The sequence below is a fragment of the Nicotiana tabacum genome, chromosome 22 (assembly GCF_000715075.1).
Source record: "Nicotiana tabacum cultivar K326 chromosome 22, ASM71507v2, whole genome shotgun sequence".
Lineage (NCBI taxonomy): Eukaryota > Viridiplantae > Streptophyta > Magnoliopsida > Solanales > Solanaceae > Nicotiana > Nicotiana tabacum.
Window position 1 is genome coordinate 197,419,832 of NC_134101.1, and position 15,371 is coordinate 197,435,202.

At 36.1% G+C, this 15,371-nt stretch overlaps 2 protein-coding genes across 2 annotated transcripts; both read left to right on the forward strand.

Annotated features, from left to right (window-relative positions):
* The first annotated feature begins 7,679 nt into the window (after nucleotides 1–7,679).
* On the forward strand, nucleotides 7,680–10,352 carry LOC107804469 (large ribosomal subunit protein bL34c-like). The gene is made up of 2 exons (XM_016628371.2): nucleotides 7,680–8,017; nucleotides 9,942–10,352. Exons 1-2 carry the CDS (start codon nucleotides 7,807–7,809, stop codon nucleotides 10,196–10,198), a joined length of 468 nt encoding a protein of 155 aa, XP_016483857.1. The 5' UTR covers nucleotides 7,680–7,806; the 3' UTR covers nucleotides 10,199–10,352.
* A 4,404-nt stretch (nucleotides 10,353–14,756) lies between these two features.
* Nucleotides 14,757–15,134, forward strand: LOC142176215 (fasciclin-like arabinogalactan protein 1). The gene has a single exon (XM_075243338.1). It carries the CDS (start codon nucleotides 14,757–14,759, stop codon nucleotides 15,132–15,134), a length of 378 nt encoding a protein of 125 aa, XP_075099439.1.
* The last annotated feature ends 237 nt before the right edge of the window (nucleotides 15,135–15,371 follow it).

Genomic DNA, 15,371 nt, shown 5'->3' on the forward strand with positions numbered 1-15,371 from the left:
ATTAAAAACTACCGTAATAGACAACATGAATTCACTTCTAGTCTCATAAATCTCAATAATGAATAAAAAAAGTGATAGACACGGGCTACCACTATAGAATCTCCCAACACGGGCTACCACTATAGAATCTCCCAACAGGGTAAACACATAAGTAGAATGCTAAATCATGAAATCACCCATAAGTGGAGCAACAAATAGGGGAACTTACCCCGATGAGAAGAACTGAAGCAAAAGACGAATGGTGTTCCTCTATAATGAATTAAAAGCATACTTGTATGACATCATCTGGCGCAACAGCCTCAGACATACTGTATGAAATACATCTACAAGTCGGGCATCCCCCTCTTTGGTGCCCTCTACTCGCCTGAGTACCCCGCTGTGACACATCTGTCTGGAGTCTAGGACAATCTCTCACCATGTGGCTGGCATCTCCACACTAGAAGCAACCTCTTTGCTGACGTGTTTGTGGGAACTATGCGGTACGGGTGCTCTAAGACCCATGATACCTAAAACACTGTGCGAAGCCTGAAGTGCAAACTAAACTGGCTGGCCCATAAAACCTCTACCATGTCGTACCCTGACTCCAAAATAAGGACCAGCATATCTCTCTGGTCAGCGAGGCCTCCTAGCCTCCCTATCCTCTCTCTCCTAACTTAGCCTGCCCTCTCTCTCCTGGCCCCGCATGTCCCCTCTCTCTTGGTCCCACATGCCCTCCAATAGGTGAGCAATCTCTACCACCTATTAAAATGTAACATCCGAATCCAACTCCCGAGCCATGCTGACCGAATATCATGTCTGAGCCCCTCAATGAATCGACAGACTCGCTCCCCAATTTTAGCGACCAAAGCAGGTGCATCTCTAGCCAGGTCGCTGAATCTAATGGCATACTCTGACACTGACATAGTGCCCTAGTGCAACTTCTCAAACTCCGTGCGCCATGCATCCCAAAGGGACTGAGGAACAAACTCTCTCAGGAATATCTCTGAAAACTGAACCCATGAAAGTGGAGCTCATCGGCTGGGCTACCTAACTCATATGCCCGCCACCACTGATAAGCCTCTCCCCTGAGCTGGAACATAGTAAAAGCAACCCCACTCATCTCTACAATACCAATAGTGCGGAGAATGCGATGGCACTTCTCTAGAAAGCCATGTGTACCCTCTGAAGCCAAACCACTGAAAGTAGGAGGGTCATACTTCTTGAACCTTGTAAGTCTAAGTTGTTTTTCCTCAGATGTTGTTGCCATAACCACGGGCTAAACTGGAACCACAGGCTATGTCACCATGACACACGGAAACTGACCAACGGGAATGCACTGCTCTGGAGTACGGGCGGCGGGAGTCTGGGCTCCTCCCCCGGTCTGTGAAGTAGTTGGTGCAACCAGAATCAAACCCGCCTGAGCCAATATACCAAACATGCTCAGGAACTGTGCTAAGGTTTCCTAAGTTCGGGGGTAATAGCAGGCGCCTCTGGTACCTATTCCCTAACCGGAGCTACTGGCGGCTCCTCAACTACTACTCTGGTAGGTGCCCTAGTCGCGACATATGCTCCTCTTTGGCCTCTATCTCTGCTCCTAGTGACACATGCTTCGAGGATAGTGTCATTAGTAACTGTAGCTCGTTTCCTCACCATATGTGAGAGAATAAAAAGATAAAAGCTTAAACCGCGAGATTAATAAGCTCTCACAAAAGAGATAAAAGGAGTGAAACTATCCTAATAGTTTTGTAACCTCTCGAAGATCCGTACCGATCCTGCTAAACTCGCTTATGACTTGTAGCATTTATGAACCTAGAGCTCTGATACCAACTTGCCACGACCCACATTTTCCTCCGTAGGATATCGTGATGGCACGTAGTCTTAGGGACTAGGTAAGCCTAACATTTACTTAAATAATAACAATAATAAATACGATTGACAAATGCACAGAAGAAATCTCATTACAAAGTTTACAATCCCAAAATCGGTAGTACAAGTCATAAACTCTACAGAGTTTTGCTAGAAACCTCTAAATACAACTGTTCCGAAGTAAGGATAAAATATGTAAAAACAACATCAGAAGGTGACTCTGAAGCCTGCGAATGCAGCAGCAGGTTTACCTTGAGTCTCCACAGCAAAAATCTGCACAGCTAGCTAACAATCGACTGACTTCGAAATACCTGGATCTATACAAAAATTGTGTAGAAGCGTAGTATGAGTACACCACAACGGTACCTAATAAGTATCAAGACTAACCTCAGTGGAGTAGTGATGAGGGACAGTCAATAAACCAACTGGTCTAAATAACCTGGACAATGTATACGCATAGAACTAATAGAGTACGATATCTCTACAAAGCTATGTATAATGATAACCATAATACGGTACTTGCAAAAGGAAATAGAAGCAATAACTAGCAGGTGAAACACAAAACAAGTAATAACACAGTGGAGCAAGCTGAACACATTTAAATCCGGTGGACACAGATAAAGGAAAGGCAAGCAGTAACTCAACAAGAACGACCGCTTTCACACCAGGTTTTAGCCAAAAATCTCCATGACGTAGCGAACCTTAGAATATTCACAATTCATGGGTCCCAATTCCTGAACCCTAAACATTTGGCATCTCGTGCCCTCATTACAAGTTTATAACAGCACGAACAACTCACGTGTCAATACAGCCATACTCACGTAGAAGGCAAAGAGACAAGGGTGTGTATAAATGATCAATAACATCAGAATCCATCTTCTTAAACCGTTAGGGGTAATTAACTACGTGTATGCTTGTGCCAGTGTTCTATCACATTTTAGGCCAATTAATAAGAATAGAAACAATGAATGTCACATAAGAAACAGTCACCACAAAATGTACACGTTATAACTCGTACAGGATAAGTACATCATTACACAAATATCAACAACAACAATGCCCCCAGGCCATCACAAGTCATCACAAACAATCCCAAACCACGTGCACAATAATAAAGTAAATGCCCACTTTGTTTTGCTGCACACACATAATAATGTTTCCACCTTGTATCACCACATGCACAAACACACACATATAGCCCACCGTTGCATGTGCATAAACAACAGTTTCAACAACACGGCACAAACCTCGTGCAAACACCCGAACAAAATATCCCAACAACATCACATGCCAACAACACCACAACACAATAGAATGGCCTTCACAACATGTGCCCACATTCCATAACATTTCTACTAAACAATCTCAATACCACAACCGCGCATAACCCTCAGCTCAACAAACTGAGTACTACAACAACAATACACGAGAATACGACAAGTAAATCAACTCAAAAGCTTTAGAATGCAAAGAAACGGTAGAACGACTCACAAAGGATAAACACAATAGAGGATATCGGTCACAATAAGAGTAGCTCAATAAGGGAGAATTTATATGTAATAATAACTTCACAAAGTACAGTTCGACAACAAGGGATGCAACATGAGTCATAAATTCCAAATAAGGATGAGGCAAATATGATAAAGGATAACTAACTTCTTTTAGGTTTGAGCAAATTATAGAAACAATATAGTAACTTAATTAAGGATAAGCTACAAAAAAGATAGCATGGTAATTGAAGAGGTAACAACTTCAGTTAAGGCACATAAGAGTCAAATAGGCAATAAGAGTGGAACATGAAGTAATTAATTCTAATTAATACACGTAGGGGTAAAATCAGTAAAAAGGGAATTTAACATAACAAACAACTTCATATCTAATGAACATAAGAGCCTAAGAACCCTAAAAGGTCAACTTTTCACAAATAAGCCTGAGCACGTACTCGTCACCTCGCGTATACAGGCTTACATGATACAATTAGCATACACGACTCAAATCCTAAGGGGTAGTTCCCCCACATGAAGTTAGGCAAGATACTTACCACAAAGAAGAAAGACCGTCACTCTAAAATGAACCTCTCGAGTGGAATAACCTCCGGACGGTTCAAATCTAGCCAAAATAACCTCAAAGCATAAATAAAACTCATAAGAAACTTTTTCGGATAATAAAGCTTCAGTCTTTATCAAAAAAGCTAAAAATCAACCCAAAAGTCGATCCTGGACCCGGACCTTAGAACCCGAAAAATTTCACAAAATTCGAACACCCATTCCGATACGAGTTCAACTATACTAAAATTATCATATTCTAATACCATTTCGTCCCTCAAATCATCATTTTACATTTTGAAAGTTTACTTCAAAATTCCCACCTTAACTCAAAACACTAATTTAATAATAAAAATAAAGATAGAATCATGGAATATAATAAATTCTATGAGAACACTTACCTAATTGATTTGCTTGAAAACCCCACAAAGAATCGCTCAAAATCGAGCTCTAGAACTCCAGAAATGTTGAAAATAGCTAACCCTCGGAATAGAGTACTTTATATTCTGCTTAGGTGTTTAATGCATCGCAATCGCGGAACATCACTCGCGATCTAGAAGAAGAACAATGAAGGCTGCCAAATCGTGCTATGCGAACGCGACATCATGCTCGCAAACGCAGATAGGAAAATCTGATGGCCTAATAACTGAGCTACGTGAACGCGTGAAGTAGTACACAAACGCGAAGAAAGGAATTGTACACCTACGCAAATGCGGACAGAGGAATGCGAACTTGAAGAGGAAATATTTCATCCTCCAAAATTACACTACGCAAATGCGGATACACGGATGCGAACACGATGAAGGAAACCAGATGATAGAATCAACAGTTCTAAAACCTGAAGAAATGGCTCGTAGCCCATCCGAAACACAACCGAGGCACCTGGGACCCCGTCTAAACACACCAACAAGTTCCATAATCTAACACAGACTAGCTCAAGGTTTCAAATACATCAAATAACATCGAAACTACGAATCACACCATGAATCGAACTCATGAACTTTCAAATCTTCCAACTTCTAAACCTCGCACTGAAACATATCAATCAACCCGGAATAACATCAAATTTTGCAGGCAAGTCCGAAATGACATAATGGAGCTATTGCAAATTTTGGAATCGCATTCCGACCCTGATGTCACTAAAGTCAACTCTTGGTCAAACCTCTCAACCTTCCAAAACTTCAACTTTTCCAACTTTCGTCGAAATGCTTCAAATTACTCTACGGACCTCCGAATCCAAATCTGGACACACGCCTAAGTCCAAAATCACCATACGAAGCTGTTGAAATCATCAAAACTCCATTTCGGAATCGTTTACATAAAAGTCAAATTACATTCAACTCTTATCGCTTAAGCTTCCAAAACTAGAAACCTTCTTCCAAATTGAGTCCGAGTCATCCAGTAACTGAACTCGACCATGCAAGTAAGTCATAACACATAATACAAAGCTGCTCAAGACCTTATGGCGCCGAATGGAACTTTAATTTTTAAAATGACCGACTAGGTCATTACACAAACAATACACATTAAGGTTGTGTTTGGTATGAAGGAAAATATTTTCCAATTTTTCCATGTTTGGTTGGCTTAAATGTTTTGGAAAATATTTTCCTTATGAACTCATTTTCCTCCAATTGGAAGAAAATGTTTTCCTTATCAAGAGAAGGGAAAATATTTTTCAAAACTTCTTCTCAACCTTCCTCATCCTATTCCCCACTCTCACCAACCCACCCACCCAACCCCAACCCCACGCCTACCCACCCCACCTCCACTCTCCAAAAAGGTTTTTTTTTCAAATTTCAATTTTTTTTCCGTCACCACCCACCCTGGTACCCCCTCCCCCCACAAAAAAAATTATTTTTTTTACTTTTTTGTAATTTTTAAATTTCTATTTTTCTTTTTTCTGCACCACCCACCCCACTGCATCCCCTCACCCCCTCACCTCGCACAAAAAATAAATTTTAAATTTCTGGTTTTTCGTTTTTGTGCACTCCCCCCTCCCCCCGGGAAAAAACATATTTTTTTTTTTATATTTTCAGTTTTAGTTTTTTCATCTTTCGGTTTACAGGTTCGAAATTTTACAAGTTCCAAAGTTATGAGTTCGAAGATTTATTTCTTTAGAAGTATATGGGTTTAGAAATTATAAAGTTTACGGGTTCGAAAGTTTGCGGTTTCTAAAGTTTTGTGATTCGTAAGGTTGTTGGTTCGAATATTTATGGCTTCATATTTGTTGTATCTAAATTATTTATGAATACTCATGAGAAGTTATTTTCTTTAATTTGCATATCAAACACCGAAAAATGAATAAGATTACTACTTGTTTTCTAAGAAAATAACTTTTTGGAAAATATTTTCTATTATACCAAGCAGACCCTAAGTGTTTGTTTTTTCTCTTCAACTATTTTGTCATATTTAGGTTTATTTGTTTATTGAGAAACTTTTGTTAGTTTATTAATTATTATTATATAACTTAAGATTATATGCTTATCATAAAATAAATTATATTTATCATAAAAATTATCTTATCTAATCACAATTATATTTAAAATAAAATGACAAATAGAATATTTTATATTTAAATCGATCTCGAATCTTAAATTTTGAAGAAATTACACCCTTATAAGTGTAAACAGTTCTAAGGTTATTTAAGAGGGTGTTTGGCTAAGCTTATAAGCTGGTCAAACTAGCTTATAAGCACTTTTCGGCTTATCTACACGTTTGGTAAAGTTAAAAGTGCTTATAAGTCAAAAATAAGCCAAAAGTCATAAGCTGGTCACCTCCATCTTATGAATTTTTAGCTTATAAGCACTTTAAGTTTGACCAAGATTTTTATTATTTTATCCTTAAAATATTTCTTTTTAGAACAAAACTCCTACATCAATACTCATTGCCTCCCCTTCCCTCCTCCTTTTCCCCCAACCTCTTCAAGTCTGCAATTCTTATTGACTATTTAAGATAAGCAAATTCTTTATTCCTTTGCATACTTATATTTATGTGATTGTGTATTAATCTTTGAACTGTATGTAATAAATAAGGATATATCAAACTTTTTGGTGTATTGCTTTCTAAGTGTTGTGGTGATGAAGACAATGTTTGTTTCTCTTCAAATAATTTGTCCTATTTAGGTTTATTTTTTACTGAGAAACTTTTATTAATTTATTAATTATTATAACTTATGATTATATGCTTATCATAAAATAAATTATATTTATCATAAAAATTGTCTTATCTAAGCACGGTTGTATTTAAAATAAAATGACAAATAGAATATTTTGTATTTGAATCGATCTGACATCTAAAATTTTGAAGAAATTATGCCCTTATAAGTGTAAACAGTTCTAAGGTTATTTAATTCATTTTAATATAAAAAGAGCTTATCAGCACTTTTTTATCAAATAATGCAGCAATTTATTATCAATTTCATCACTTGTACCCAAACACGTAATTGCTTATTTATTAAAACAGTTTCAGCACTTAAAAGTATTTTTCAGCAGCTAATGCTAATCAGCTACTTCAAATCAGCTAATCCAAACGGGCTCTAAGTCACTTTAATAGAAAAAAGAGCTTATGAGCATTTTTTTATCAAACACTAGAGCAACTTATTATCAATTTCAGTACTTGTACCAAAACACATAACTGTTTATTTATTAAATTAATTTCAACACTTACAAGTTCTTTTCAGCGCCTGATGCTTATCGTCTAATTCAAATCAGCTAATCAAAACGGGATCTAGGTCGTAAAGAGGAAAAAGGCAAAGATTAGGGTGTGAATTGCAAAAGAGGTGAATATTGAATACCAATGGATAATTTAACCCGTTATCCTTCTCCGATTCCCAGCTCTGCAGATAAGGCGCTAAAACCCCATAAGTACCTTTGTAGATAGAATAACGAGGAGGGAGAGTTTGTCAAAGAGAGAAAGAATGGCTTCTCTGTCAGTGGTTTGTTCAGGAATAGGAAGGCATGTGCCATCAGCCTCACTTTCTCTACTCACTGGTTCTTCAAGAACGAGCTCCGTATCCTTGAAAATGGCACCTTGTGCTGCTACGGCATCAACTCGTTCTGGGCTGCTTCACTGCTCTTTTGTTCCTTCTTCTGCACTTTCATCCCTATCTGCTTCTTCTTCTTTCTCCGGTAAGTCCCATAAATTTTCAATCATTTTTCCTTTTTCGCCGACACCCTCAACTGAAAAGGTTCTATCTTGGTTTTGCAACTTGAATCTTATGCACAATTTTGATGTGAAAATAGGACAAGAGAAATTAATTATTAATTTTATTTTGTTGTTTGGTGAATTGGGTCTTGCGGAAATTGGAGATTTCAGTTGTCGATTGGATTGACAATGTGTTGATGTTTCTTGGTTCCCGTTAATGTTGCTTTAAGTTACTTCGTGTGGGTACATTATGATTACTAAACAGTGTAGCTTAGTGGTTAATGATGTGGGAGGAGACTCAAGTTCAATCCTAGGGGATGCAAAATACACTAAGGGGTCGTTTGGTATGAGGTACAGGGATGGTATAAAAATTTAATACTAACTTAATACTCTATTTGGTTAGCAAACCAGGTATAAGTTATCTCGGTGTTAATTTTAACACTGGAATAACTTATACGTTATAGAGGGTGGGGTAATTAGTACCGGTATAACTTATACCTTCTTCTTAGAAATTATGCAATTTTCATTCTTAATACAATATACCAAACAGTGAATAAACAACAATCTCAGTATAACTAATCCCAGCATAACTTATCCCAACATAACTTATACTGAGATTATTTCTTATCACTGTTTGGTTTGATGTAGTAAAGGTTTTGAAAAGGCAGTTATGTCTTTAGACATGCTTATCCATGTATTAAAAATTATGTTATTGTATAATGTCATGGTTTGGTATGTATAGAAATAGTACATCCCCTAGTGATTTCGATCTGTCTAAGCCTTAGTGGACAAAGTTATTCGTTACCTGTTCTAGGGGAGTTACTAGGTACTTAATAGAATAGTCGAGGTGCGCATAAGCTTGCCTAGACTCCACTGTCATAAAACAAATTGCTTTTTGTGGGTGCATTGTAACTACCAATAATTGCAGTGATTATGGTTAAAGAAGGTTATTATCCTAGTACTGTTGGATTATATCCACGTATAGATTTGAAGGTATTATACTAATGCTTGACCAAAAAGGAGAGAAAAAGAGTACGTTGCAATTCTTGATTGTGATGTTTTGTATTCCACATAATTCACATTTGGAGTGTCTATTTTGGATATTTTAGGTCTGACATTGGCGTGCTACTGAAAAAATTGAATCGTATTGCTAGTTTTATGGTCAAAATCCATTGGTTAAAGCTAGATTATAGAACAATTGAACCGTAAAAATTTTGAACAAGGAAGAAAACCTTAAGGGCCAAAAGGCATATACCTGGAGGAAATGTGATAAATATATGCAGATTAACATTCTATGTTGATATTTCCTAGCAATGGGTATGAAATTAAACCATAGTCCACTTAGTTTCTTCCTTTGTTCGAAGTTCTACAGTTCATTGATAGTGTCTATTGAGGACGTTGTAGGTTTGAAATTGGAATGCTAATGAAAATATTGAATCGTACTGTTAGTTTTATGGTCAAACTCGGTTTGTTTAAAGGTAGATTATAAATAATTGAACCATAAAACTCCGAGCGAGGAAAACAGTAAGGTCCAGAAGGCATTCACATGAGGGAATGTGATAAATATATGGAGGCTAACATTGTGTTGATATTTCCTAGCATTAGGTATGGAACGAAACCATTTTCCACTTAAGTTTCTTTAACTTTTATCTTGTGATCTAATCAGCTAAATATGTGTCATTATTTTCGTCCTTTAATATCCTTATGGTCGATCTTATGAGAACCCGTGCAACATGCAGCACTCTAGTCACTTTGCCCTTTTCATAGCCGTTAGTGTGTAAATCTTTTCCAATTTGTAGCATTTGCATTAGTCGCAAATGTGAGTTTTATGAAAGTAGTTCTGGTCAGAATTTTGTATTAAATTGGCATTGTGAGTAGTGCAAACTTGATCGTTACCTTCTGGCTTAGGTTCATCACTTGGATTTGGTTTCAATTCCAACATTGGAGTGACCACCACAAAAAGGCGTGGGCTGGTGGTGAGGGCAAAAAAGTATGCTCTTTGTCAAACTAAGAGGAATAGATCAAGGAAGTCATTGGCTCGGACTCATGGTTTTCGTAAGCGTATGAGCACCACCAGTGGCAGAGCTGTCATTAAGCGAAGACGTGCCAAGGGCCGATGGGAACTTGCCCCAAAGTCTTCACCTAGAACAGGCAAACGAGCTTGATGTTTACTGTTTTCACATGAGTGATTTTTGCTGGTAATATGTAATCTTTTACAGAAATTTGCTTGCGACAGGTTCAGCTGTAATTTTCATTTGTATTATTCAAAGAACTAGCTAATTTCCATTTTTTCTATTATCCACTACTCATTGATCCTTTTATTTTTTGCCGTACTTGTGTTTGTTCTTCTATTATCCCATTTTTTTCCTTCTTCTTAACGGGTTTTGTCTACAAATGACGCTGAGAAATCCACAGCAGGTTTTCGGTTTGTCTGTTTCATTATAGGGCATCTTTTGAGGTCCAATGGCTTGATCAAAATTTTTTTACCATTGCTTATTTAATACTCCCTCTGTCCCATTTTGTATGAAATACTTTTCTTTTAGTTTGTCCAAAAAAGAATGACGCTTTTATGTATTTGAGGACAATTTAACTTTAAATTTCTCATTTAACCCTTAATGACATAATTTTATAGCCACACAATTGTCTATGGCATGCTTTAGATCACACGTTTCAAAAAATCTTTTTTTTTTTTTCATATTTCTTAAGCTCCTTGTCTATTTAACCAGGATTAATAATTTTTCTTTTCATGTCTGCCAATGGAAAAAGTACTAAAGTAACTTGTTTTACTAAACAGGGGAATAGGAGACTTGACATGCATGTACATGTTGCAGAGTGTTATGGGCATTTAACAAGGGTGCTATTGTTTTCTCAAAAGTCATTCACTGTTATCTTTGTTTTTTATATTTGTCTAAACTTTTTACCTGCTTGAGCACATGTAGATGGGTGATCTCTGCACTGCATCTGCCTCTGGCTTCATGGTGCATCTACAGAATTCTACTTCATAACTGAGGAATTAGGACTATGCTACCGAAATCATTTGGCACTTGTAGAGTTGAAATATGGTATATAAATCGTTTGGTGGTATGAGTAGAGAATGTTCAGGTTTATGAACAACCATGAATTCTTAGCCTTATTACCACTTCTTTGTTTTGAAGTTTCAATTTTTGTTCTCAGCTTTTATGAATTTGCTGCGACAAATTCTCAGGCTCATATAAGAAGGCCAGGCCATACCCTCCTCCTTTCAAACTGTAACTTTTGCATTTACAAGTGGTAATAAGATCATGACAAGAGTAGAGAATGTTTGGTCTAATCTATCTTCATTTATGAACTGATAAATTTTATAGAGTATGGAGGTGTCCTTAGTTTAGTTCTCAGTACCTTAATTGCTGATGATTCCACCAGGTCCAGTGAGATAAAATTGACAGCTATTGCATTTTATACATTGAATCAACTTGTTCTCTTACTGAAATATACTCATTCGGTTTGAGTGATTGGATGAAATAATCATGGTAGAGAATTTGGTATTGCGTAACAACATGGGATAAATTATCCATGCATTATTAATCACTTCATTACAATCCCTGCATTATGCCTTGCAGCAACTATTTTGACATCTTCAAGAGCTTCTATTTAAACACCAGAAACTGGCATCAATACATATCCATGCGTCGTGACATGAGTCTCACAAAATCAACCTGAACTTCCTCCCATATTAGCTTCTTTATCTCTATATTAGTATCTACGGAAGGCAATGTAGATTCTATTCCTCTTCAATCTACTTATACTGTATGGATAAGATATGCGGGCACTGCGGGGAAAGGTGTCTATGAGCCAGCTCATGCAATGTAGAACGTAAAGTTTAACTTGATTTTGATGTTTAGAGTAGACTTGTGACTTGTCTTCAGATCTCCACTAGTAAATAAACTGGAAAATGGATCCTCTTCATATCTACCGGGATAACCATGCTCTCTTGTTCCATGAATACCTTATAACAATTCATATCGGATACAAATGAAACGTTATTTACTGTTTGAACCAGGTTTATTTACAGGATACAAACTGTGAGATGAGCTTTCAATTACTCCAGTTTTACGAGGAATATGATAATTTCCAGAGCCAGAGGCTCCTGCAATAGGCTTAACCTGCTGTAATATGCATTTCTCCAATCAGCTACACATATTAGGAGACTATTGGAGAAATCATGTTTTTCAAATACATACACTTCCACAAGTCTAAGTATTCATGATAAAGAAAAGATTTAATACCCTAAAATCCCCCTAAACTATCAAGTTTTTGTCAGTTTCCTACTTAAACTATTCAATGTCCCCAACCCCCCCCCCCCTTCCCCCGAACTATATTGCCCTTCATATTAAAACCCCCTCATTGCATTCTTAGAGGTGCTTTTAGTACACGCTCCTAATTGTCTAAAAAACGTGCCATGTAGCACTACACGTGGCTATTGAACTCAGCCTATAAATCCGTCTAAATTATCACTTTATTGTCAGTTACCTACTTAAACTACCTGGTGTCCCCAAAACTCACCTGAACTATATTCCCCTGTATATTAAAACCTCATGTTGGACTTTTAAAGGTATGTTTGTCTAACTATATTAACTTATGATTCGTACAAAGTTTTTTTTATATAGTTTACTCATGATGTATTACTCTCGAATGATTGATTAATTATAAGAGTTTTGGCCAAAAGAATATCTAATGTACTGTACATGTTAATTTTAGGTTTAATTGTGATTGTGCTTTATGCTAGACTCCAATTGATAAGTCCTTATTTATATTCACTTTGTAGCACAATTAAAATATAAATAACGACATACAGTGTTGTATCTCTTAGAAGACATCTTGTATTACATAAAAAAAATTTACAAAAAATAAAATTTCGCAAATAAAAAATCAATTGCGCAGCAATTACATTCTCTAATTCCGGATTACATCAAGAAGGTTCAAGAGATTCAACTTTATTCTTTACAAGGTATTTGAGTTTAATAAGAAGATTTAAATTGGTATTCTGTCAACAATATGTGTAAACATGAAAGAATACTAAAACAAGAAAGAGAATAAATAATTTCAGAGGAAACAAAAGATGGAGAAATTTTTCTAGAGGAAACCCATATGGAGAACTGAAGAAAAAAGGTTAAAAAATGAAGAAGAAGGTGAAAAATAAAGAAGAAAGGTGAAAAAATAAGGAAGAATGGTGAAAAATGAGGAAGAAAGATGAATATAACTGAAGAGAATATTTATTAAGAAAAATAAATTTGAAAGAGCATTAGACTAATTAGTCATTATTTTCTGTTAAGTGGGTCATTTTGATAGCTTTTTCAGCTACCACGCGCTCCCAAGCGAATATCTACACATGTTATGCCAGGTCAGCGACGAGGAGGTTTTAATACGAGCGGCAATAGTTTAGGGGGGTTTTAGGGATACTAAATAGTTTAAGTAAGAAACTGACAAAAATGTGATAATTTAAGGGGGTTTCAGAGTATTATTGTTTCTCAAAAATTAGAAGTCATAATGATTAAAACCTTTGTTAAATTTTCATTTTCGTCAAAAAAAAATTCTTTCTCAGTAGAGAAAGCATAATAGTAAGAAACTTTGATAAGATGGAATGCATTGGCAAAATTGTATTTAAAATTTAGCAAAATGGAACCATCGGGGTCCATTCAGATGATCATTCAACTATTTAAAATTATGGACTAATATAACTTTTCTTTCGTTTATAACTGGAAAGTCATCCAACTATTCCTATTGCACACAGATGGTCATTCAACTAGAATTATCTCACTTTTCGGTGGAAAAATATGGCATGACAGTTTACATGGACTTTCTATATTTTTGGACCAAATAAAATAATTACCACCCAAATAAAACATAGAAAATTCACCCATACACCCAACCCACGACACTAAAAATAAAAAAATCTACCACTCGATAAAAACAAACGCTAAACTCATCCCTGTTGTAAATGCATCTCGTATCTCTTCTTCTTGTAAAAATCAGTGAAATTTGATTTCATGGTTTTACTCTAGTTTAATAACATAATAACAGTACAAGGTTAAGGATAGAGTGACATGTGTTCTTCTTTTGTCAATGACCTATATTCTTCTTTCTTCTACTTTTTATAAATAATAATGGGTACGGATTAAAGACCGGAGTGAAACCATAAAAAAATTATTTTTATAAGAAGAAGAGAGATGCATTTGCAATAGGGATGCATTTTTATATTTGGTTTTATTTAGCAGGTGGATTTTTATTTTTAGCGGGTTAGGTTGGGTATATGGGTGGATTTTTTATGTGTTGTTTGGGTGTTAATTATTTTATTTGGTCCAAATATATTAAAAAAAAGAAGTCATATGAACTGCCATGTCATATTTTTTCACTGAAAAATTTGATAATTCTGGTAGCTATTTGTATGCAATTGGAATAGGAGCAAACTTCATTTATGGCCAGCCGCTAGAAACTAATATCAGCCGCTAGCCACAAAATTACAGTATGTATTTTATAGCCTAAACTAATTAAAAGGTTAGCCCAAGACCACTACCACTCTTCCCCCTCTCTATGGCATCCTCCTCCGCTCTCTCCGTCATTTCTCCGCCGCTATCAAAATTCAAATCATACCATCCGTTCATCCTCACTCAACACCACAACCACCACCTCCTCAAAACTCTAACTTTCCGGTGAGCATTTGAAGACAATGTTGACTGTGGATTAATGGTATTTTGCCCTAGAGATGACGCAATGAAGAATTTTGTTCCAAAATTTAATAAACTGACGGCGGAAGGGAAGCAATCTTTGCTTAAGTATCATGGAGTTCCGGTGTATCAATCAATGGATAGCTTGAAATCCAACAATGGCGTAAGGTTTAAGAAGTACGATTTCGTTGTGCGAAAGGACGGTAACGTTGTGACTTTGAAGACCAAAATTGTGACGGCAAAGATTACTGGAACTCTAATTGATGAAAAGTCGTTGGCTATTTTTACTATTAATAAGGTTTTGATACCGAATGAGTTGTTTAAGACTGCACCTGCGAATAGTTCGGCGTCGGTGCCGGCATCGAAAGCTGATGCCGAATATGAGGCTAATATTTGAAAGTCATTTTAGATTATGTATTATACCGGTGAGAATTTCTTTTGAATATTGGTATATTACATAATATATATATACAAAATAGACTGTTACTATACAAAAATTATACAAAATAGACTATCACTATACAATTTATATACAATAGACTGTCACTATACAAAATAGATAAAAAAAAATAGATTGTCATTATACGAAATATATATTAAATAGACTGTCACTTCAAAATATATACAAAATAGA

Bases quoted from the DNA above. Each gene is read 5' to 3' on its own strand.
- LOC107804469 (XM_016628371.2), top strand. From the start codon at position 7,807: ATGGCTTCTCTGTCAGTGGTTTGTTCAGGAATAGGAAGGCATGTGCCA. The intron at 8,018-9,941 runs GTAAGTCCCATA...CTTCTGGCTTAG, and splicing joins TGCTTCTTCTTCTTTCTCCG to GTTCATCACTTGGATTTGGT.
- LOC142176215 (XM_075243338.1), top strand. From the start codon at position 14,757: ATGGTATTTTGCCCTAGAGATGACGCAATGAAGAATTTTGTTCCAAAA.